The sequence below is a fragment of the Pinus tabuliformis genome, chromosome 7 (assembly GCF_031772625.1).
Source record: "Pinus tabuliformis cultivar Carrire ecotype Pingquan chromosome 7, CPIR1, whole genome shotgun sequence".
Classification (NCBI taxonomy): domain Eukaryota; kingdom Viridiplantae; phylum Streptophyta; class Pinopsida; order Pinales; family Pinaceae; genus Pinus; species Pinus tabuliformis.
The window spans coordinates 1,363,375,565-1,363,400,435 of record NC_142293.1 but is presented as its reverse complement, the minus strand read 5'-3'; the positions used below and the strand labels follow the sequence as shown (position 1 = coordinate 1,363,400,435).

Genomic DNA, 24,871 nt, shown 5'->3' with positions numbered 1-24,871 from the left:
TTTATGGTTAAAATATTTATTTCATTTTATATATACTTTTTTTGACATTCAAAGATACAATTTAAATTATGAAAATCAACACGTTCTATTTTTCACTCTAAAGAAGTTTGCAGGTGAAAAAATTTGAGATCCTTTTCCAGTGAAAAAAATTGATCTTTCTCGTTAGATCGCGTACTTAAAATGGATCTATACAATTTGATTTTTCTTGACTTAGGTTAGATCCGTACTTAAAATAAATCTATGTTAATTTTACAGATCAGATATATTTTTAATAATATAGTAATATTAAAAAAATTCTATCCTCAACTTAATCTAAATCACTACAGCAAATTAACAATCCACTATCGTAAAAAATGTTAACCACATATTTTCAACCCAACCTAACTCAACTCAACTCAAATTTCAACAGAACGAGCAACTTAGGTTCATGGATGGGCGTTCAGATCTCTCAAATGCAGCACATTTCGAGGCTAGGTCAGTTACGGTTCTGAAACCATGAGGAAATTTTTCACGTACTAAAACATGCGAATCTCTAATTGACTCCAAGTCATTCTCCTGAAATTTGAGATTGACCTATTTATACAGAGAAAAAATAATAATATCCGTCGGTCCATGGGAGTCAGAATTTAATGGCCATAATAGGTCGATCGGAGTCAAAAATTTTAATAGGAGCATCACTCTGAATTCCCTCCCTTTTATCTCACAAATAAAAAAAGACTTGTAAATAAAGTATTTAAGTGGTAGCAACCAAGTATACTGATGGATGCCACAACCAAGTATACTGATAAAATCCTTGATGTATCTCGGGGCACTCCTCAGACAATTTAATTACCTGCACCAACAGAATTCACAGAAATGGCAGCCTGAATCAGTTATATATGTTCTTTCAAAAATATATTGATTTAATAATGAAAATGAGTGCTTGGTTTATCTCACCTTTGGCACACATTTGAAACAAAATAAGTGGCTACACGCTAATTGCTTCGGCTCCACAACGACATCTGCACATAGATTTATGGGTAGAAGTTTCAGATTTTGTTGTCTGTTGTTAGAATACAGATAAATCATTGAAATAACAATGTAAAAAAAACGATTATTCTAAGTACCCAGGCATATAGAACAAGTAAGTTCCTTATCGATAGCAGATGTTGATGATTCTTGTGTTAAAACTTTGGAAATAGTGGGCATGTTCCCCATTATTTTCTCTGTAGTATATAATATTGTTTTAATATCATTGGATCCATTAAGATTTGAAAATGGACTGTCTAGAAGGTTATGTCCATAGCTGTTGCAAGGAAAGAAACTCACTGATCATTACCTTTTTATAATAATCACGAAAACAAAACAAAGTAGCTTCTATTCAACTACTTCCAGGAACCCATTATTGACAGCTTGTTTTCTAAGTAAAATCTTTGTCATGTTCTTTATTTTACAGAACTGCAGACTGTGGATGAGGGTCTCTACCTTTCTTGATCATCATTGTCCCGCTTAGGCTCATCTTCGTTATTCTCCAGTACCTCAAGCAGGTACCCAAGATGATCGGTTGAAGGAAACTTGTTGAGATCTGCATAAGAGGATGAATGAAATTACTTAAATGCAAAGTGACAGTCTCTAGAGAACATGTCTTGAATAAGTGGGTATCCTAGGTTTACCTTTTGATGCCTTGGATTCTATTTCAAACTATGGGAATCCATTAGTGAATCTATTCTCGAGGGGGTGAGAAACAATAATAGGTAGTGATGTTGTAGGTACATTTGGGTAAATATCCATTTCTTTCTTTACACCAGCTCTTTCCTTAGGAAAATAAATGTCATTTATAATCAAGCCTTCATAAAACTAGCTGCTATCATATTTCAGGTATCTGGCTCCAGAATATTTCATGTATGGCAAGGTTAATGAGAAGATGGACGTGTATTCCTTTGGAGTAGTTCTTCTAGAGCTAATAACTGGAAGAAAACCAATCAATGACAAGAATCCTAAAGGCCAAGAAAGCTTGGTTATGTGGGTAGGGCTCTAGTGTCCTTGCTTGTTTTGTATTTGATAATTTTGTATTCTTTTGGTTTCTTTGTCTTGGTTCAGAATCTTAATCTCTTGTAAATTTCAAAATTTAGGCAAGGCTGCTTGTTTTGTATTTGATAATTTTGGATTCTTTTGGTTTCTTTGTCTTGGTTCAGAATCTTAATCTCTTGTAAATTTCAAAATTTAGGCAAGGCCATTACTGGCAGCTGGCTCTATAAAAGAACTTGCAGATCCACTTTTGGAAGATGAAGAGAATGGTCATTGGTGCAGCATGTTGTCTGAGACAGGCAGCTTAGTTTCGACCTCGAATGGACAGAGTAATTACTCTTATTCTCATTAGTTGCATATATATGTTTCAGTTTCTGATCTTATGTCAAATTTAGTTGCTTGAAGACATTTCCTTTCCTGTGAGGAGTTAGTGCTAGAATTGTTTTTTCCCATAACGAAGAATGACACATGAAATATCAAGTTCATATCCTTCTGACATAGAGTAAAGGGTGTTTAGACCTAGTGTTTAGGGTTGTAATCTAAACATTTGTTTAGTAGTTCAATTTGTAAAATCATCACCCTTAAACAGGTTAGCCCTAAATGCTGATGGTGGATTATGGCAAAATATTCAAAGCCTCAATTGCCAATAATCTATTTTTCCATGAATGAAATATAATATTCTTTGAATATTAGCAAAAGAGATTACATCATATCTCAAACCAAAGCTTCAGTATGCAAATTACCCCTCCCTGAATAGGCAAGAAGAGCCAACATATCTGCTTTCGCTCCAATATCAAGAGAGTATATAGCTTTCCTGAGAATCACTATCCTAGCTGAAATCTGGATTGCAAGATTTGAATTGAAAGATTTGGTTTCCCCAAATAAAGTGGCTTACCTTTGCATTAAACTGACTTTGTGAAATTTCAAACAATGGATAAATGTTAATGTAAGAACGTGAACTTATTCTTCCTCATTGTTTGTCTGTAACTTATTATTGCAGACTTTGAAATTACTACGAGGAGAAGGAGATGACCTACCTTATTGGACCAAGAGGTAATTGACAATGTCCATGGAATTAGATGAATTGATTGAGGATGAATTTGGAGAAAACTCTGGGATTTGTGACATCCAAACTCATCTATCACTTGCAATGCTTGGAGTTGATGATGATTTGGTATCAAACAGTTGTCCAGATCAAAGTGTAAATCTTGTACATGAGAGCAGAACATTGGAAGATTATTTCTATGGACATTATAGCCGTTCAACAAGCTTTGATTGATTTAAATCTACTTCTCTGAGCTTCATAATTTTTCTTACTCCTTGCTTCTGTAAAAGCTTTAATATTTTATACTTGGTGTATTACTGTGAGCCAATGCCACTACTTAGCTATGTTCAATTTGAATCACTCTCCATATTGGCTGAAGCTGTGTCTGAAGTTGAGTGGAGTCCATGTAAAGTCCCTTGCCAATTCCTTGTATAAATGTGAAAGCCATTAGTGGTCACTCGTTTTGGTGACCCACTGGTGCTCACTAGAGCTGAAAAATTTTCTTGTCCTTGCCTTTGGAGCAATTGTATGTATGTGGAAGGAAAAGCAATTATGATATCGCTATTGATATGCCAAACCATTGTTATGTACTTTTTTAGGTCTGAAGATGTGTAACTTATGGTTTAGCTTGGTACATTCTCTTGTATACCAGTTTACTTTGAATTTGTCAATATCATAAGCCCAATAGCGATTTAAGTGTATGTCTGCATGGCAGAACTGCATTGCGGTTGAACTTTTTCTAAAATTAAGTTGTATTTAAAGAAATATGGTGTCTAAAAATAATAGAACTCCAAACATCAAATCTCTTTGCTCCTTGTAGGCTTGAACCAACATCTCTTCTAGAGAAATTCAACAATTCTAATTTAATAATCCTACCGACCTCTCTTTGTACCTTTTGAGACAATTGCTAGTTCTAGATGGGACATATAACTCCAATGTGCTTTTTCCTCGTTACAGAGAACACAAAAATATTAATGCAGGGTATAACAACTATACCACTAGCACTACAAATCATTTCTGCTCAAAAAGGGGGATTTAAATCATGCAGCAGCTTAAGAGGGGCAGGGTCCAGCTTAAGAGGGGCAGGGTCTAGTTTCAAAAATAGCCTTACAATTGGACTAATCAAAATAAAATATGATTCGCTTCATAGGCGTAGAGTAAACAGGTACCAATGAGGTAACGTGCAAGTGGACAATTAAATCATATTCAACACAAGACCAGCCCTCGGCATACAATGCAATTGAAAGTCTTGTGTTATGAGCTCCGAAGAAGATCACAAATGATATATTATTCACCAAATTTTAATCTTCCACAAAGAGACAGATTGATCCTCTCTGATTTGTCAAACAAATAAAAAAATACCAAAATTATGCATAGAATCATCTTTGAACTGTAAACACTACAATATATAGTAACCTGGGAATGTGATGAAGCACTCAATACCATACAAAAATAAAATTCCTTAATAGAAGATTCCTTAATAGAAGAAAACACCACTGAAAATTGTGAAAAGCTGCCAAATGAACTTTGCCAATCTTTTAGATTTACAGAAACAAAGTCAAAAAACCTCTTCAAAGCTAAGTGCTTACTACCAGCCACATCCAATAGAAAAGGTTTTATGGGGCTTGATAAGATCAGAACTTGCTTGACCACGGTAAGATAAGCACCATACCTACCTAATGTATAAAAGAAGACTGATAAGCTGGAGGAGGGGCAGGCAGTCTACTGCCAAAGTGATGGTTGTTGTAATTAGTAGAGGAATTGTAAGAATCGGAACCCAACAACGAAGGCCCCATGTTATCTGATGGATACATATATGGCCTTGAGAGCGAGACTGGAGTCCTATTTCCAACACCATAGCCTGCTCCATATAATCCTTGGTTTGATCTGTCATATGCATTTTGGCCCTGTAGGTTGTAGGATGTAACACCTGGAGCTGCACCAGAATATTGTACTATATCCAAAGACCTATAAAAGCTTCTATCTACACCATTGGAAGAAGCATAAAGAGTTGGAGTTCTTTCATCTGCACTTAACGGAGGCATATATACACCAGCATTTCCTCCATTGGCGCGAGGATGCTTAGGTTGAGACTTAACAGCATCTGCAGACCTTTTTCTGTCAGCCTTGGCTTTCTCTAGCTGAGCTACACGTTTTTGAAGAGGATCTAGTGAGAACTGCGATTCAAGTTTGTGGTCCTTAATGCACTTTATAACAGCTCTGTAAGTAGAAATCTCTTTTGCATTTACTTCATTCTGTAGCAGCAAATAAAAATATCGGTGAAAAAAGGAACTTCTGATATAACCAACAATACTAAGCCAAAATGATCATCACATAACAAGAAATTTTGTATAACAGTAATACAATCGTACTTGTGCAATAGTAGAGTTATTCCCGCTTTTTAAACTTGCCTGAGAAGCTTTCTTAGCATCTTTCAGATATTCCTTCAACAAAGGAACAGGTGCAAACTTCTCTGTCAGCCCAAATGCATGAGCAAAGTTGACTACCTCAATTTGTTTTCAACAAAGGAACAGGTGCATACTTCTCTGTCAGCCCAAATGCATGAACAAAGTTGACTACCTCAATTTTTTTTCCACTATTGACCAGGGTTTCTACAACATCTGCATGAAATTGTCACAAAATTTTCAGTTAATCTGAATATGTCACAAACATTTGAAATACCAAAAGACAGTTTACTGTGAAAGAAAAAACAATAAAGACAACTTCAACGGATTTGTCAATAAAGATAACAGCTATGCTAGCTTGAGACCATTCGTAAGTAAACAGTTCCCCACTTATGAAAGGCCTTATGACACTTTACCATAGTTGATCATCTTCAGGTGCCTTTATTAATATCAACAAAATAACTTACATACAACTTTCTACCTCATAAAAAGATGTCTACCTAGTAGAGGCCACTCAGTATCTGCCTTGCATATGAAATGTTGAGATCTAAAGAAAAGACTACCAACCCCGTCAACTTAGAAACCCGTTCACTGGACTAAACAAAAAACGTTGGGAAGGTTTACTACAGCGAGGATTACCAAAATTTATCTTCAACTCAATCAGCCACAACCAAGTATACTGATAAAATCCACCAGTCCCTCAAAAAAACCAAGCTAGCCATGAATGCCAGAAAAACAACAAAAAGCCTATCTACCAAAATGGATGGAAATTTTGCTAGCCTAGCCACTGAGGCTAACATTACAGAACACCAGCCAACCAAGATGGCATTTTTGATTCAAGTCCAAGGGAACGACAGAGTTCAGGTGTCTGCCTGCACCGTGCAAATGCAAGAACAAGCTTGCATAAGTCATCTTTATCAAACTCTGACGCAATTCCAAAAGTAGCTAGAAGTTGCAAGAAGGCCTGAGCCTCCAACGAATTGCCATTGGCAACATCTCCTTCAAGGTTTATCTTCGACTTCCATTCATGTGCAATACTTTTGGCTTGCTCCTTTATATTTAAGGGCAGAACTGGATGTTCAACACCCAAAATAGGATCTGCCAAAACAGGTACAAGAGATTCCAGTAATAATGTACAGGCCCGACGTAGAGCCGGGAGCCCAAACTCTTTCTTGTCACTTGACTTTTGTTCAAGAGAATAAAACCCCTCCAAGGACTCCAACACTAACCGTGGTGGGTCAGTTGCAGAGTTTAATGCAGAGGGAACCTAATTGCAAAGCCCTATTTCCAATTGCAAAAGTCATTAAGAATGGGAAGAAAGGATTTAGGGATTATAATATCTGAAAAATTCTATTTTTAAAGTATTGTAAAATGAGTTTAGATATTTATATAACAATAATAAGTGGAAATCAGAAAAAGAAAAAGAAAAGAAAAGAAATTGATTGGAGCTAAACTTTTTATAATTTTGTAAATGTTATTGAGTTCCAATGCTCAAACAAAATATTTATAAAAGGTAATTCATTGGTCTGTGGATGAAGCAAGCATTTGGAGGCTAATTCGTGAAGTCTGACAATAATGCTACAACTTACAAGTTATAATAACAGAGATTCTGTTCTGCATAATGCTTTCCACCTTGCAATCTTTTTGTGGATATGGTTAAGCAATATTCTCTTCGAGTAAAGAATAAATTATTGTGTGTAGAGTCATTGGGTTTACTATAGTAATGATCGTAACATTTTGTAGTCTTTTGTTTGTTGTTATGTGGTTTAGTGGTTGAGACAGTGCATTACCATGTTAATGACCCAAAGTCAAACTTAGAGATTAGAGCCCTCAATTATAAGTTGGTTGAATTTTATGAGATTTATATGCAATATTAATTCAATAATTAAAAAAAAATATAGACTTAAGCACCCTAAATAAACTTCAATTTATACATCTTTAGAATCTCATTTATGCTATATATCTGCATCTTATGTACATTTTCCCATTCCCATGTCGGAATTGTTCCTCAATTTATGCCTTATGGCGTTTCCTTTGCAACATTTGGTGCAAATGCTAGTTAAAATTTTAATTAATTTATCTAGCTTATTACTATTTTAAAAATTAGAATAGGTCATCATTTTAATTATGACATACTCTAATGGTCATTAAATTACATACCCATTTATATAACCATTTAGCATCATAGATTATTTATGCAACTACCTTATTACTAGAACGTTAGTTATTGTCATATATGAATGAAACGAAAGAAGCGCGGTGGTTAATACGAAACTAACATCAAGCATGTTTCCATAAATACAACCACGTGGGCCAGTGATTTCCCGAAAGGAGTTTTCACACAATTCAACTAGGTTTCACGGCATGAAAGGAAGGGATAGTTCCAGTTTATTTGATTTCCCCAAAGGAGTTTTCACACAATTCAACTAGGTTTCACGGCATGAAAGGAAGGGATAGTTCCAGTTTATTTGATTTCCAACATAAGAAGGCGGTTAGGCACAATTTTCCATATGGTCCACTTCCATATGTATCACATTCTTTTCATCTCATAGCCTAATGTTGTTGCGGCCACGTTAGGTCAACACAATTGGGTTTGGCCCATTGGTTAGGATGATTATTGTCATGTTGCATGAGCCCTCTTAATGCTATACTTTCTTTTCAACCTAGACGGTCTTATTAATTTTCCCAGTTGTAGATTTTCAAAATCTGGCTTATATGTTGTGTATTGATCCATTTCTTATTATGCTTCAATTAATATGATTATTTTTGTTATTTGCTACGGTTGCGTACTTATGTGATTTTTGTTGCGTACTTATGTGATTTTTTGTTGCTGAGAATATAAATAATGGAATCATATATTTCAGCAAAACAATAATATTTATAAATTTCCATTTTTTATTGTGTTCATTTTTGTTGAGAATGGTGTAATCTTCACATTTGGCTACTGCTAACTTGTATTGTGTCATTAACATGATCTTTTATTGTATTACTAGGTTGTTGTTAAAGTCTACCTAATCAACTTTGATATATAGACTCCATAATCATCTTGGGGTGTGCACCCTACTTATGTGGGCCCATAACCCTACTTGAGAGGATGCCCCGTTACTCAAACATCATATGTTAATCTTTTGTTTTTATTTTATTTTTATTATTGAGCTAAGGCTTTCTATCACAAGTGTTTTTAACCCTGCATGCACTACATTTTTGGTGTTCATTTGTAGTTTTGTGCATTTCATGTGTAGCACACTCATGATTGGGCATCTTCTCTCTATAGTGCACTTTTGGTTCATCCTCAATGCACTTATTTAGTGTTGTTTGTCTCATTTTACTACAGGTTTTCGGTTTGGTTTTCTTGTTCCATTCAATCCCCTATTTGTTTATGATCTCAAGTTGGTATATGAGTGTGAGAAAACGTTTTCTACCTACTTTGTTGCTTCTATGGTTTCTATTTTGTTGTTCATGTTGTTATTATTAGATAGTGCATCTGAAATAGAATTGGATTAAGGTTGTTTTTCCTAATGTTTTGCTAGTTGGGGGTGGAGCTTGTTTTCAACATTGATAACAGAGATTGTGTCCATAGATTGGTATGACCATCATTGCAGTTAATTTAGTGATTGTTGAAGGTCCCATGATGATATGGATTCCGCCATGGTCGGCACTTCAATTTTTTCCCCTTTGTTTCCTTTCTTGGCTTCTTGAGATTTCGGTGTTCCTTTGCACCTCTCGGTGCAATTGCTAGTTAATGTCAAGTTCCAAATACTAACAAGTTTGGTTTTAAAAATGAAAGAATATTTTTTTCTCTGGTCGTATTACATGAATGAATAGACTAAGTAGAACTTGTCTTTCTTATTTCAACTTTTCCATTCTCTTTTTAATTTTATATTAGTAATTAACCATGTACGATAGTGAGGATAAATAAAATTTGAACACCATGCATTTTATGTTAGGGTGGATCTAGTAAACTTGACTCGATCAAGTTACTCGTGGTTTTAGGCTCTAGGTTTATGGGCACCCATGGTCTTTCCCATGGTATTATCTCTGAAGGAATCATATTTAAAGGCTAGAAAAATTATTGTTAAATCATATTGTTGGTCAGTGAGATCAAACAATTGTGTCTTTAGACACCATCATCTCTCTCGGTGCTCTATGATCCTAACACAAGGAGTTTGGAGGAAAGAGACTCGAATAAAATTGGTGCAAGGAAGATGGCAATGGAAATGATGATTTTCCACATGAGGATTACTCCTGTTGTACACAGTTATTACACTCACATGCACTAGTGACAGATGAGCAGTGAGTCAATAAAGTGGGTGTGTAGTTGTTTTGTTGGAGTGGAGAAAATCTTGTGTAAAGTAGTGAAGTATGGAGTCAACATAATATGAAGCTTGTGAAAAGTGGAGTGTGGTACTTGAATCGACAGGAGCATGTCAAGTTATGTGAATGTTATGGTAATGAAATGAAATTTGTTATGGTCAAGTTTTTTGCATGGTCAAGAAAGTTGTGAGATTTAGCGGATGAAATTGGTTGAAAATTGATGAGATTGTTGAATGATATATAAATTTGATAATAGATCACATGGTTGGAAATTTCAGGTCAAAGTATGGATCGATAAAAGTTAAGAAGTCAAGAGAGAGACTGTATGGATAAAAAGAATGGAGATGGATTAAATGGTATTGAATTTTAATGAAGGAGCCAGTGTGTAATGGGTGAACACCCAAATTTTTTTCGTCCAAGGCATTTCTCACTACAAGGAAAAGACCCTCTCACGGAATTTTTTGCAGAAGGCCGTATAAAAATAGCCCAAAAATTAATTTGTAGCGGAGGTCACTAGTGGAGTTGGGTGGGTGGATGTTTTAGCGAATGTTTTTTAATGGTGTGTGTATAATACACTAATGCACCTATGTGTTACTATAACTAGATGTATTGGTGCTTAATTGCATATAATGCTACCTAGCAGACTTATTTTTTAGAAAAGTAAAAAATAATGATACGCTAAGTAAATAAGGTGCACCAATGAGTATACTACTCAATTGCATCGGAAAATGGTTAAATTTAAAAAAATGTTGGTGCTATACTCTCACGATTCCTTGGTACTAAACTCATATACGAATGCCCTGGTGCATAAACAATATGGTGTACCATTGTGGGGTTTTTAATTTAAAAATAGTGGTGTGCTTCATATATTATACGCGTTGGTGTCGTTAATTGAACTAGAGGCCCTAATGCTTAATAGAAAATGGTGCATCGTTGCAGGGTTATTTTTTATACAAATAAAAACAATGGTGCACTATGTATATAAGGTGCACTGGTTCATATACTATTTGACAGCACCAGACAAGTGTTAAATTTAAAAAAAAAATGTTGGTCGTAAAATTCCCTTTCACCATTTTGGTACTACACTCACATAATGCACCGGTGCTTTCCCTTTTTACGAAATCCCCAATGCGTAAAAAACATGTTGCACCGTGGTAAGGTTTTTAATTTAAAAAAAATTGGTTCGCTTCTCATATAATAAGCATCGGTTCCATTAATAGAATTGTACGTCCTAGTTCTTAATAGATAATGGTGCATTGTTCGAGGGTTATTTTTTTAAAAATAAAAAATAACGGTGCACTAAGTAACTCTGGAGCACCGGTGCATATACCACTCGATAGCACAAAACTAGTGTTAAATTTAAAAAAAAAAAATTGGTCGCAAAATTCATTTTCACCATTTCGGTGCTATAATCCCACAAAGCCTTAATGCTATGACATATTCTGAATGCCCTGGTGCATACTTATCATGGTGCACCATTGCAGGGTTTTAATTTAAAAATAGCAGTGTGTTAGGTGAATCCAAAGCATCGGTGCGTATACTACTCGATAGCACTGGACAAGGGTTAAAGTTAAAAAATATCGCTCGTAAAATGCATTTTCACCATTTCCGTGTTATAGCCCCATGAAGCATCGGTGTTATTCATGTTTTGAAACAGCCCAAGGCATAAATAGCATGGTGCACCATGATAGGGTTTTTAATTTTAAAAATGGCAGTGTACTTCATACATAATCTGCACCGGTGCATTGGGTACTCGAGTGCACCGTAATAGGGTTAAATAAAAAGACTTACCAGTCGTAAAATTAATTTTACCATTTGCAATGTTGTAGGGCTCTCAAGCATCAGTGCTACTTGTGCCTCTGTGAAGTGCCCTCCCATCGATGCTTCCCTTGCTTTCCATCGTTTCCTCTGTTGCTCATTGTGTGCCTTTTGAATTTTGTTAAATAGTCGAACCAAGCCTCCCCGACGAGCAAATGTCTAAGTAATGTCTATGTTTCTCGCTAACTTAAATTTTTAGCGTAGTAGAATTGAAAATTAAGTAAAAAAAATCATTGCTTTTAAATTATTTTTTTCAACGTGGTGCGTTCAAGAGGTTCAGCTCGCACCGTCCATGGTGCACCCTATAAATTTACAAGGTGCACCTCAAATCAGTGTGTAATGTTAACACGTCGTAATTTTTAATATTTTGCAATGCTTTTGAAATGCACTGGGTTGTGAATTTCCATGACGCACCGTCGTGAATTTTTTTTTTTTTTTTGGCAGTGCTTCTGGTTAAAGTAACTTCTCGATGCATTTATTTTTACTAAAGACACCATATAATATTAAAAATTTATAGCTAAGTATGTTTGTTAACCTAAGCATCCCAGTGCGGTGTGTCAACGTAAAATTAATGCATCGATGCGAAATGTGATGTCAATGCACCGCATTGAAACATAAAAATAACTAATGTCATGTATGTATGTGCACTGAAAGCAGTGTTTCAAGTTGATGTACGCACCATGTCTGGTGCATTCCTCTTTTTTTGGCACACTAAGGTTGAATTTTTTTTTATTTCGTGAAAGTTATACGTCCATATTTACAAACACATTTTTCATTTAATAAAAAAAATATGTTTTATGTATGAGGTTGATGTATTTTATATGCCAATCATGCAATGTATCAATGGAGAGAGAAGCAGCAACAGTAGGAATAAAGGGTTGACCAATACAATGTGGTACGATAGTGGCAAGCACGGGAGAGGGAGAGATATTTGTACCCTCGCCCTATTACTGCAATGACCCAAGGCCTCTTGAGGAATATAGGCCTCATTAAGTACCATGAGGAGGTTACATTCCTGAAGGGGCACTCGGGATTGTTGGTACAGTTGATCCATTGGTGGGATGTCCACCAGCAGGCTTTCCATGTTGGTCCTAACATGTGGTACCAACCCACTAAGGAGGACATATATTTTATCACTGGCTTATCTAGGAGATCAAATCATTTTCCCCAGTTCCCTGATGTCCCCCTTGATGTTACAGCCCCCCTCGATGTTACAACAAAGAGTTATATTATCTACTCTTAGATATATGTTGGGGATCATGTAGTTTCTCCAGCGGATTTCTAGGTGTCTGGTGGACAACTACGAATCTCTTCATTTTGGTGCAGAGGAGGTTAGGTGCCTCTCACTATTAGTGACTACCATTGCACACTCTACCAGTGATGGGCAGTGCATTAGTTGCCCTCTTTTGTTTTATGTTGATTCTTTGATGCAAAGGCCACAATGTATTAGATGTTCTGCCATTTTTTTGCAGCATTTTTGTGTAGCTTTATATAGATGTCGTGTTATGATACATGGGAGTTCGAACTTCCCTTTTTCTTCAGATTTGTTTTGTTTATTTTTTGAGAGATTTACAAACACGAGGCATACTTTCGACCGTCGCCCTCCTAGGGTGATGACTGAGGTACAGATGCACATGTGGGGTGAGATGATGCTTAAGAGGGGCCAACCAAGGTATCCAGGTAGGATTTCCACCGATGTAGTGGAGCTACTAGCCAGTCAGATAGACCACATGTTCGTCATGGTGTCTTTTCCTTACACATGGATGGATTGGGGACAGTGTCCCAACATTATCTTCACATAAGATGAGCCAGAAGATGATAGAGGTAATATTATCCTTTTATTTAAATTAAAATAGTTTCATTTTATCATCTTAATTAATTAGAATAAAATTTATTCTAACACGTTCTTTAACTTGTTTTATTGAATTATTTAATGCGATTGTCTAATTATTGGTGTGTACTATATAGTTTGTAGATATTGACACATCTCATTGGGGACATGCCTCCTCCCTCACTGGATGCAGATGAGGAGATGGTCAAGGTCATTGGGGGTGAGGACATCCTCATATGAAGATACTCGCAAGCATGCTGCTGCATAGGCCTGATATTAGATTTAGGATGGAGTTGCACGACCAACTCTCTAGACTTTTGGTTGAGGAGGGATTTTTCCTTATGACGACTCAAGACAAAAGGGCAGATCCTAGGCTCTTGGAGCTCTAGAGGAACTTGTCACGCGATATGATGAGTCTTATGCATCATATCGTTGGAGCTACTAGGATACTGGCAGTGATGAGGGGTGGCCATGCAAATACATAATCTTCGCCCAATACTACCCCATCGGATGATGATTAGGGTGGTGATCCTTCTGGTGGTACTCCACCTCCTCCTCCTTCACCTCACGACTTGTTTATATATATATATATAGTGTATTTTTCCTCTTCATGTTGATGTAATTAATTTATATGTTGGTGTTGGTGTTGATGTGGATATTGTTAGGTCATGTTAGATATATTCATTTAATGTGCTTGCAGATAGATGTGTGTGCTATAGCAGTTATTTGACATGAGATGTATATTTGAGGATGTGTGTGGTGATGATGTTAGACAATGCTTGTGTTTTGTTAGATGTGATCACGATGATGATGCCCTGTTAGATTATTAGATTTGTGTGCTAGCTAATGATGTTTATATGTGTTAGAGGTGCATATAATTAGATGATGTTAGCGAATTTGAATGTGTATTTTAGATGATGTTTATTTTTGTTAGATGGTTATCATCATGATGTTTATTTTTATGAAATGATATTTATTATAAATTATGTATTGGTGAACTTATATCAAAATTTTATATACAAAATTACGTGCAAAATGACTTACTTTAAATAAAAAATGAAAAGATAGTCCATAAATATTTTCTATTGCATAGATAGTTCATACATATTCATTCTAACTAAATTCTTATTCAAACAAGGGTTGTGAGCAACATAGTCCCTACATATAGAAAACACAGAAATAAAATAAAAAATAAAAATAAAAATGCTTATAAAACATGTCTAAAAAATAGTCACTACAAAACAAAATCAATTTTACACACAATTAAATTGTACAAACCTCTAAAAAAAATCACATTTTTAGTCGTAAGTCCCACTAGCACAACTAGTTGAGGATGGGCCTCGTTAGCAAGGCAACCTAGGATCAAACCTCACAGAGGTTGTTGCGCCCGTGATAGGGAGAGGAAACATGCTAAAATCAAGTCAGCTTAGGGCTGGTGTGGCCCAAGCCAAGTGCGATCCTCGGGTGACTTTGACGGCTTAAATGCCCCTAGGTCGCAGTTTCTGGCCAGGTCAGGTGCGATCATCGGGTGACTTTGACGGCTTAGATGCCCCTGAGTCACGGTTTCTCAAGCCAGAGGTCAAGCTTGTAGGAACACAAACAACTTGACAAACTGAAAACAAAAAACTACATTTTTAGTCATAGTCAAGCATAGAAATCATAAAGTTGTGACATATAATTATAATACAAGAGTTAGAAAATATGTAATTAATCTTTGCAATTAATTTTCAAAACGTATATTGCAATATGTAATCATTAAATAAAATTTTCAAAACATTTATAATAAAATTAAAATATATAACTGATTAGTCTATAAAATCAATTATAATTAAAAAAAAACATTGATAAAATATTAGATAATAAAAATAACATTACAATTAATTTGATTTTATAAAATTTATAAATTAAAGTTTACTTATTAATAATAATTATGAATAAAGCATCATTAAAAAAATATGTATTAATTATAATTATTATTTAAAATATATTTTTTAAATTAATATGTATTTTTAAATTTTAATTCTAACTTTTTTTTAAATTTCTATAATAAGAAAAAGGAATCAATAAACTATTATTAATAATATTTATTTAAAAATAAAAAATAAAAAATCTTTTAAGTTAAAAAAAAAAAATTAATAAAGTTACTTTAAAAATCAATGTTGACCATAAATAAAATACTTCAATTTTCACCTTTATTTTAAGACTTTATATAGTGAGATAAAGTAATTGAAATTATAGAAATATAAAATTACTTTTTAATATGAGGAATATATAAAAATAAAAAATGACCCATGGTATCACCTATAGTTTTAAGAATCCATGGTATTGACACATGGTATTGATGTGGAATAAACTTATTTTAGAGGGAAATTAAACTAGCTTAGATCTATCTTAATTTGATGTTATATTTAGATACATAATTAACTATAGAAAATGATAGCATCAAATCCATGTAGCCTGTAAAGGTAAAAAAAATTAAAAAATAAATAAATAAATAAATAAAATTCAATATATTAATAGTGGTCATTTGTCTAGATATGGTCGGAGGTGGGAAAATATTACGAAAAAATGTTGAAATAATTTCTTTCTTTCTAATATTTTTGCATATCTACATCTATTTTTTACTAGGTTATATTGGGTATGTTGAAATAATTTCTTTCTTTCTAATATTTTTGCATATCTACATCTATTTTTTACTAGGTTATATTGGGTATAATATAATATTATAATATTCATTTTACTCACTTATTGTAATTTTTATATATATTTGAAGTTTGAAAGTAAACAAAATAAACTATAAAATTAGCAGTGGTTGAGAAATATTGAGTAAAATGTAATAATATTACATTTTAATTGGTATTTCCCTCCAACCATGGCAACTTTTTATTGAGTGGGGGTGGTAATAAATATTGGGTAATATATAATATTGTAATATTGTATTTTATCCAAGATTTCCCTTCACACAATTCAATTTTTATTAAAATTCTTCTTTATATTTGAGGTTCATAAGTAAACTTAACAACTATGTAAGTGTTTTACAGTAGATATGTTGTAATCTTTAACATTTTGACTTGGTAAAAAAAAAAAAATTAATAACTATATGTACATTTATATTTATAATTAATAACTAAACCAGCCTAAATAAAATACTTCAATTTTCACCTTTATTTTACATTTTATATATTGAGATGAAGTAATTGAAATTATAAAAAAATAAAATTACTTTTTAGTACGACGGATATATACAAATAAAAAATGACCCATCGTATTGACCTATAGTTTTAAGAATCCATGGTATTGACCCATGGTATTCATCTGGAATATAACTTATTTAAGAGAGAAATTAAACTAGCCTAGATCCATCTTAATTTGATGTTATATTTAGATACATAATTAGCTATAGAAAATGATGGCATGGAATCCATGTAGCCTGTAAAGGTAAAAAAAAAAAAAAATTATTGATATAGTCGAAGATGGGGAAAATATTAGGAAAAATGTAATTATTATATTTTATCTAATATTTTTGCCTATCTCCATCTATTTTTTACTAAGTTATATTGGGTAAAATATAATATTATAATATTCATTTTACCCACTTCTTATTGTAATTTTTATTTATATTTGAAGTTTGAAAGTAAACAAACTAAACTATAAAACTAGTAGATGTCAAGAAATATTGAGTAAAATGTAATAATATTACATTTTAATTAGTATTTCCCTCCACCCATGGCCACTTTTTATTGGGTAGGGGTGGTAATAAATATTGAGTAACATATAATATTGTAATATTATATTTTATCCAAGATTTCCCCTCACACAATTCAATTTTTATATTTAGGTTAATAAGTAAACTTAACAACTATGTAAACATTTTATCCTGGTACCATAGAGATGTTGCAATCTTTAACGTTTTGACTTGGTAAAAATAAAATAAAAAACAGAAAATTAATAACTATATTTACATTTATATTTATAATTAATAATTAAACCAGCCTAGATCTACCAAGCGCTCAGAGGGATCAAATTTCTTGATATGAAAACATCTTTTAACGTGAAGATCTATGGATTTAGGCTAGTTTATAAAATTCAATCTATTATTAAATTTAAAAAACTTAAGTCAGACTTTTTTATAATAAAATTTAATTTATGACTAAAGTTATGAGAGTTTCAAGCAATTTAAATTTAATATTTATAGCAAGTCTTACCAACTTAAATTTAAATTTAATATCTTACTAATTATATAAAATTCCAACAAGACAAATAAAAAATAATATAATTAACATGGGTTCTATTAGCATGAGATATTGTTAGATGTGATCATGATGATGATGTCCTATTAAATGATTAGATTTGTGTGTTAGAGGTGTATATAATTAAATGATGTTAGTGAATTTGAATGTGTATTTTAGATGATGTTTATGTTTGTTAGATGGTTATCATCATGATGCTTATTTTTATGAAATGATATATATATTTATTATAGAATATATATTGGTGAACTCATATCAAAATTTTGTATATGAAATTACATACCAAAACACTTACTTTAAATAAAAAAATGCAAAGATATTTTTATAAATTACAAAATTTAATATGGTTGAAACTATAACTGTAAAATTACCACAAATATTTTCTATTATATAGATAGTTCATACATATTCATTCTAACCAAATTCTTTTTCAAAAAAATAATTACATATGAATAAATGTTATTTTCCATTATACTATTTACCCTTTTTGAATAGACTCTTCTACCCTAAAAATTGTTATTATAAAAAAATTGTGATCTCCAATCATAAACATTCTATTGGCCCTAAAATTTTATGAATGCAAATCTTCCTATATTTGTTGTTTTTGTGATGATTTCATAAGTTGATTGCTATCAAATTTTTAAATTACTTCATTCATTGTGGTTTTAGTCAACAATGGGGGAATAATTTAAATATTTCCAAAAGCAATGATAAAAGTATGTAAACTAACAAACAACTCAGTTAAAAATAAAATTATCACAAAATCTAAATTAAACTTATCACAAACTTAGAATTAAATAAACATTGTAAAATTTTAATTTTTAAATTATAAATTACATAATTGGAAATATTTAGTTTTAAGTGTAAAAGAAAAAAAGCTTGTAAAAACTTTTGTGAATCTTACCAATTATATAAAATGCCAACAAGATGAATAAAAAATAATATAATTAGGGAAATAAAGAAAACAAAAACATACAAAAATAGTATAAATGATGAAATAACACAAGTACATATCACTCTTCATTGTCAACACCCTAATTATCTTCCTCCCTTGGCATGATAATGTTGTTGTTCTCAAAAATATATTTTGATCTAGGCTCGTGTCTTAATATAAACCACCAATCCCTATCCAACACATCTGGGTAAAAAAAAATACTTGTTTGCAGTGTTTGGGGAAACATAAGGCTCCCTAGCTTCATGCCACATCCTTCTAGAGTTGATACATATCATCCCACTATCGCGATCTTCCTTTAAATTATTCTAATCAAAGGTTCCCCACCACTTGCACCTAAAAATAACACACTGGAATGAAGAGAAGTCTACTTCAATGATCTCTTGTATCTTTAAGACATAACCTAACGTCCCATGTATTAGATTTTGATCATGGTGGCTGGCACGACTAAATTGGTCGAACTTGACTTCCACTCCATAGTCTTGTGTCATGCGTCAATCATCGGCATCCTCCGTGCGGAAATGATGTCCATATGCCCACATAGATGGAAACAAATGCACCTATAAAAAAAGTGAAAAAAGCATAATGTCATGTGTCTAATAACTTGAACATAATTAAAATATAAAATATATATGTTACAACTCAAAGGTGCATTATGAAGTTAAAAATGTACAGAAAGAGATAATTACCGAGTTGTTGCACCCAATCCCTATGTTTAGTGCATCCTAACATGCACTATTACAAATCCCTATGATTAGCTCCCTTTTTTGCTTCCAAGGATTGTTTTAGTGTATTTTTCTCTAAATTTTTTAAAAACTTGGCGCTATTTATTGGGATGGTGCTAATTTTGGCATTGCTTTCTCCGACCAAAACATTTAGGTGCTACATTAGGCAATAATAGCACCAGAAATAACACCGAAAGTAGAGCCAAAATTAGCACCACAAAATAGTGCCAGAAATAGTGTCGAAAATGGCACCATCGATTTCCTGAGAAATAGTGCCAATGATAGCACTGGTTTTAGCTCCTTTTTTGCACCTAAATTACCTCCTTGGTTAGCTCCCTTTCTAGCCCTAGATTTAGTGTCAGATGTGCCTAAATAGTTAATTAATTGAGGTGTTGGGGGTTAAGTGGATAGGGGCTTTGAGGATTATGGGATTTAGGGATTTGGGGTACATGGATTAAGAGTTAATGGATTATGGGTTAGGGTTTAAGGGATTAAGTGTCAAGAGCTAAGGGATTTGGTGCTTATGAGTTAGGTAGTTTAATGGTTAATGGTTGGTTATTTCAGGTTTCGATGGTTTGTCGAAGCTTGTTGTTACAGGATTACATTTCATTTCTTTTATTGATTTTGATTAATTAAGATTCTTCGAGTTGTTTTTGTTACACAGACAGTTGTTTAAGAACATGCTTCATTTCCTAATCAAACCGGACCTAGGAAATCCAATTATTTGTCCAATTAATAAATACCTCACCCTGCCATAATACTACATGATTAGACCGTTCTGACACCATTACTTTTACAATTAAACTAATGTAAACGTCATTGTTAGTGTCAATATTCCTTCATCATTATTACTTTTTTTTCATTATTATTTGTATTGTTACATCTGGAGATTAGTACAATCATTTGAAAACTCCTTTTGATTTAAAAGTTTTGAATTAGTAATAAGGAAAAGTAATCGTCGATAATTCCAACACCTTGGTATTCTCCCCTAAGCAAGCATATGTGTAACAGGTTCCTAACATTGTTGAGTAGTGTGCTTGTGAGAAGCTATGGGTGGAGCAACAGTCAGACATGAACCTAACTCTATTAATGTGTTGTTACAACATCTGGAAGCATTGGAATTTTTTGAAGGGCTGGACGGCTGAGATATTTTGAAAAATTACAAGGTTTCAGTGAATTTGTCGCTTTTTAACTTTCCCAAGCCTTAGTTGAACAACACTCTATGGTCAAGGGCTTTAGAATTGTTGTTATAAAATAATTTATTGCAAAAGTGACAGGGTTTCCTAGGACAAGAGAATGGTGGTTCTCCAAGAAAGTGAACAATCCTGAAGCTGAGGCCATATTCTTAGAGGAGGGAGAAGAATTGACACCCAAGCAAAGGGGTTTTGATAGAATATCTCTTCCTCACCTTTGGGAAGATGTAGCCATTTTCATCCAAAAATTCATTACCTGTGAGGGTCGTTTTGGGATTATTTTCAATTATCACTTTCAATTGTTGGCACACCTGAGGACAAGGCAGTTGATTAATTTACCATACTACTTGTTGAAGTCATTACAACACATGGAAGAGGTTGTGAAAGGGGAAAAACATCCAAAAACTTGTGTCACTAACCATGCACTCATTAAAAAAAAAAAATCTATATAATACTACCTAAGCACCCACGGGGGATTTGAACCGGTGACCTATCACAAGGAGTGCCTTAACAGTACACCCATTCACCATCAATCCAAAGGCCCGTGGGTTATGCACTCATTAAATTAATCATCATGCATTAATTAAATTAATCATCATGCATTCATTATAGAGATAAGGGAGCTCATGGAATGCTTTGATAGTGAGACCTTGTGCTAGTGTGAATGAGGAGCATGAAGAGAGTGTTGAAGCAACACTAGGTGCTGAAGCAGTCCCTAGCATTATAACAACACCAAGTACAGAAGCAACACCTAGTGCTGAAACAACACCTATTAATGAAACTGCTACATCTTCCAGGAGAAAGACAACCACAGACTCTAAGCAAAGTCGGGATGATACACCTCCTATGACTGGTCAACAGAACCCTAAGAGGTGTAGTTCCATTAGAACGAACCCTAGTTCAACCTCGCGAGGAAAGGAGATGTGGATAGAAGAACCTATGTTGGTGTCTAGTAAGCCATCAGAGGAAAGACGAGGTGGGTGCCTAGTTATAGAAGAAGTGTTGGAGGAAGAAACTACTGGAATAGCAGTTGTGCCTGAAATTGGAGCTAAGGAAGTGAATACCCCTTAAGGGACCAGGGGAGTATCAATAAAGGTAATAACACAGAAAAGGAAAGTGAAAAGGAAAATTGGTGGAAGAACCCTTGGGATAAGGGTGTGAGTAGTTGTTATACTAGAAGAGACTCAAAAACCTACTGCTACAACTAAGGGAGAATGTGCTAATACAACTAGACCTTATGGGTTTGAGGAGCAACAGTGCAAAGAAGAGCAGGAGAAGTCTACAGAAGAAGGCCCCTTTACATCTAAAATCTTGGCTATTACACCAAATCCTGGACAAGAAATAGAGAAACAATAGGAGACAAAAGGACCAGTAATAGAAGAGCATACAGAAGAACAAGAGGTTTTTACTTCACTAGGTAAGATGAAAATTGACCCCCTTGTTCAAATTGAAAATTTAAGAAAGGAAAATGAGGAGTTAAAAAAAACAACTTTCCTTGGTTAAAGAACAACTTCATTTTAAGAATGAAACTAGATTGGATATGTTCGCAGAGGTTGTAGAAATGACATCATCTACTATCTCAAAAAAAAATTGTAAGGGTTGCTAGCAAATACTTGAGGAGGCTAAAATCATGGAGATTGTTATTGTTTCGGTTGGAGCAAAATTGGGGTAACATGACAAACAATTTTGAATTTTTATTCCATAAGAATCTGTTGATGATGTTCTTGTTACACAAGAACCAACAGTCGAAGCAGAGCAGGAAGAAGAAAATAGTCTGCTAATCCACAAGAACATGTTTATGATTTCATTATTACATAAGAACCAGTAATTAAAATAGAGAAAACTAAAAATAAAAATATTGATTTACCATGAGAACGTATTGATGGTGTCGTTTTTACACAAGAACTAGCAGTTGAGATAGAGCAACATGAGGAGAAAAGGGATCAAAAGGAGGATGTTGAAATAGCATTTGAAACAACACACATTAAATTTGAAGATTTGATGAGGGTACTAGAGAAGTGGGATAAATTAGTGTTCTTTCCTAAAGATGAATTCAGCTTCCTAAAGCAACATGAGGAAATGGTAAATAAGCTTAAGAAGGAGTGGGCTGAAAAATCAAGAATTGCAGAATTTGTGAAATTTCAAAAGGAGAGGAATCAAGCAATGAAACAAGTGAAGGAACTGCAAGGAGAGGTTAAGTTATTATAGCAAGAAAATGATCTCATTTGGGAGATCATTAATGGCTTATTGTGTGGTAGGCTTCCTTCTCCTTTTTATCCTTTATATTTGTAAGAAAAACATCATCTCTTCCAATTAACAGCCCTAAAGGAAAAGTGACCATATAAGAGAAGGGAGATACAAGACTTCCTAGAAACATTTCAAAGTGCTAATTTCTTAGAACACCATTTGTTGTGCTAGTTTTACCTGCATGATCTCGCTTGATTTGGGGACAAATCATTCAATCTAACACCCTATGTTGGAGATGTAAAACTCCGGATTTTGTTCCTTTTATGAAAAATCACATAGGCAGGAAATAAGCCCATGATATTGTAACATCTAATGAATAATGGGTAGAATTTCTTATCAAAGGAGAACCTAGTTCAGCTAAAGTTGTTGCACAAAAATACAATAAAATATGGCAATTTCCAACCACTAAGACATTATTGATGGACCATCAAGAATCAGTTTTACGGAGATGCCACAGAAATATATAATGAATGATAATTGGTACCTTAGAAGGAAGCAAGTTGAGATAGGATCTTTCCCGACAAGAATTGAAGAAGGGAGACCCCTATTGTTAGCAGAATTTTGAGCAAGCACTTTCCATAGTTCATCAATATGTTGATCATATTAAGAGGAGTGGTGTAGGTTGGATAGGACTTAGATTCAAATTCCATCTTGTTTGGTTACCCACCTATTAGTATCAACATCCTTATAGTATTATTGATAAGTTTTTGGAGGAAGAATTTGTTATATCTCGAGGATACAGGGTCAAAGGTGAAGACATGGTAGGAAAATACAACCTCACACAACTTCACTCTCACCATGTCAGGCATTAGTGACATGAGTCTACATGAGGACATGCAGAAGCTTAAGCTGGGGGAGATGTTGGGTCACGTAATTGTCACGATTTTCCTACTTATTTTCCTATTTCTTTTATCTTTTTTATACCTGTTAGCTCTGCTATAGTTTGCAACATTTAATGGATAAAATCAGGTCAGGCAGTGCTGGTTTGGGTTGCAGAGGGTTTGCAGCAGTCTATTTTATCCTTCCCTTTCATTTGCCTTATCCCTTATAACTCCCCAGACCTCTGTTTCCACCTCCTCTTCCGTTATCCTTATTCTCCCTTAACCCATTATTTCTTTTTTCTCTAATCCTTTATAAAGCCCGCCTAAACCCTTCTTTTCCCAGTTCCCGGGCATTTTTGTTTAAACAACTATAAACCTCGATAACCCATTTAAACCCTGTTTAATCCCATATTTCCTCCAGCCCCCGAGCACGCAGTTCAAAACCACCATACGACCCGACCATATGACTCCGCGCCCATATAACCCCAGCCACAATCGCAGTCGTTGATCGTCGCGATCCAACGGTCACAGTCTTTTTCCCGCGCGTTAAACATCGTTTGTTTTCCCACCATCTGACCATCCGTCGTGCCATCGGACAGTAGTCGCTTCCCCCCGATCGCGCGAGTTGCCTGCTCGTTAACATGCGGGGAAAGAGGTTTCCCGCCTGTCGCGTCGGCCACGCGTCACAATTCCACTGGATTGCGCCCCGCGTTACGGAAACCGCCCACCTCCGAAAGGCGGTGCGGGGAATACCACCCGCCCGTAAAACCGCCCATCTCCCGCTCGTTAACAGTCGATCACCTCCTCCGCCTGATAGCCGTCGAATCTACCCGACAACGATCTAACAGCCCACGTTCTTCCGATCATTTTGTCTCCCGATAACGCCTGCAAAGCAATCCCCGCCGTTGATTCACGTGATCCAACGGTTGAGCTTTGTCCCCACCATAGCCATGCTTCCGCCATGCTGCCCATGTCCACAACCTGTCCTGTGTACCCGAAGGAGGAAGGAGGTCAGAATCCTGTACCCAGCACAATGAAATCCTCAACAAGCGCATTTAAAAGACAGAATGGCCAGAGAAGGAAAGGAGCACTCTCGAGTAGTTAAAATCATTGAAAGGTTATGGGTTTCATTTATATTTTACTGCATATACCCGAGAAGGACCACAGAACGCCAAAGAATGTCTAAATCATCAATTAAAGCAGGTAGAGTGTAGCAGAGGCCCATTCCAAAGAATTAATATGGTTGTTGGCCCATTATTATCC

At 34.5% G+C, this 24,871-nt stretch overlaps 1 protein-coding gene across 1 annotated transcript; it reads right to left on the bottom strand.

Moving 5' to 3' along the window:
* Positions 1 to 4,728: 4,728 nt before the first annotated feature.
* LOC149252657 (FRIGIDA-like protein 4b) lies at positions 4,729 to 24,571 on the bottom strand. The gene is made up of 5 exons (XM_089454224.1): positions 24,410 to 24,571; positions 24,061 to 24,237; positions 6,268 to 6,724; positions 5,425 to 5,525; positions 4,729 to 5,307 (listed from the first exon to the last, which is right to left on the bottom strand). Exons 1-5 carry the CDS (start codon positions 24,569 to 24,571, stop codon positions 4,729 to 4,731), a joined length of 1,476 nt encoding a protein of 491 aa, XP_089310350.1.
* Positions 24,572 to 24,871: the final 300 nt, after the last annotated feature.

Bases quoted from the DNA above. Each gene is read 5' to 3' on its own strand.
- LOC149252657 (XM_089454224.1), bottom strand. From the start codon at position 24,571: ATGGCGGAAGCATGGCTATGGTGGGGACAAAGCTCAACCGTTGGATCA. The intron at 6,725-24,060 runs GTATGGTGGTTT...CTTTGCAATTAG, and splicing joins CGGAGTCATATGGTCGGGTC to GTTCCCTCTGCATTAAACTC. The intron at 5,526-6,267 runs GTGTTCTGTAAT...TTGGGCTGACAG, and splicing joins AATGCCATCTTGGTTGGCTG to AGAAGTTTGCACCTGTTCCT.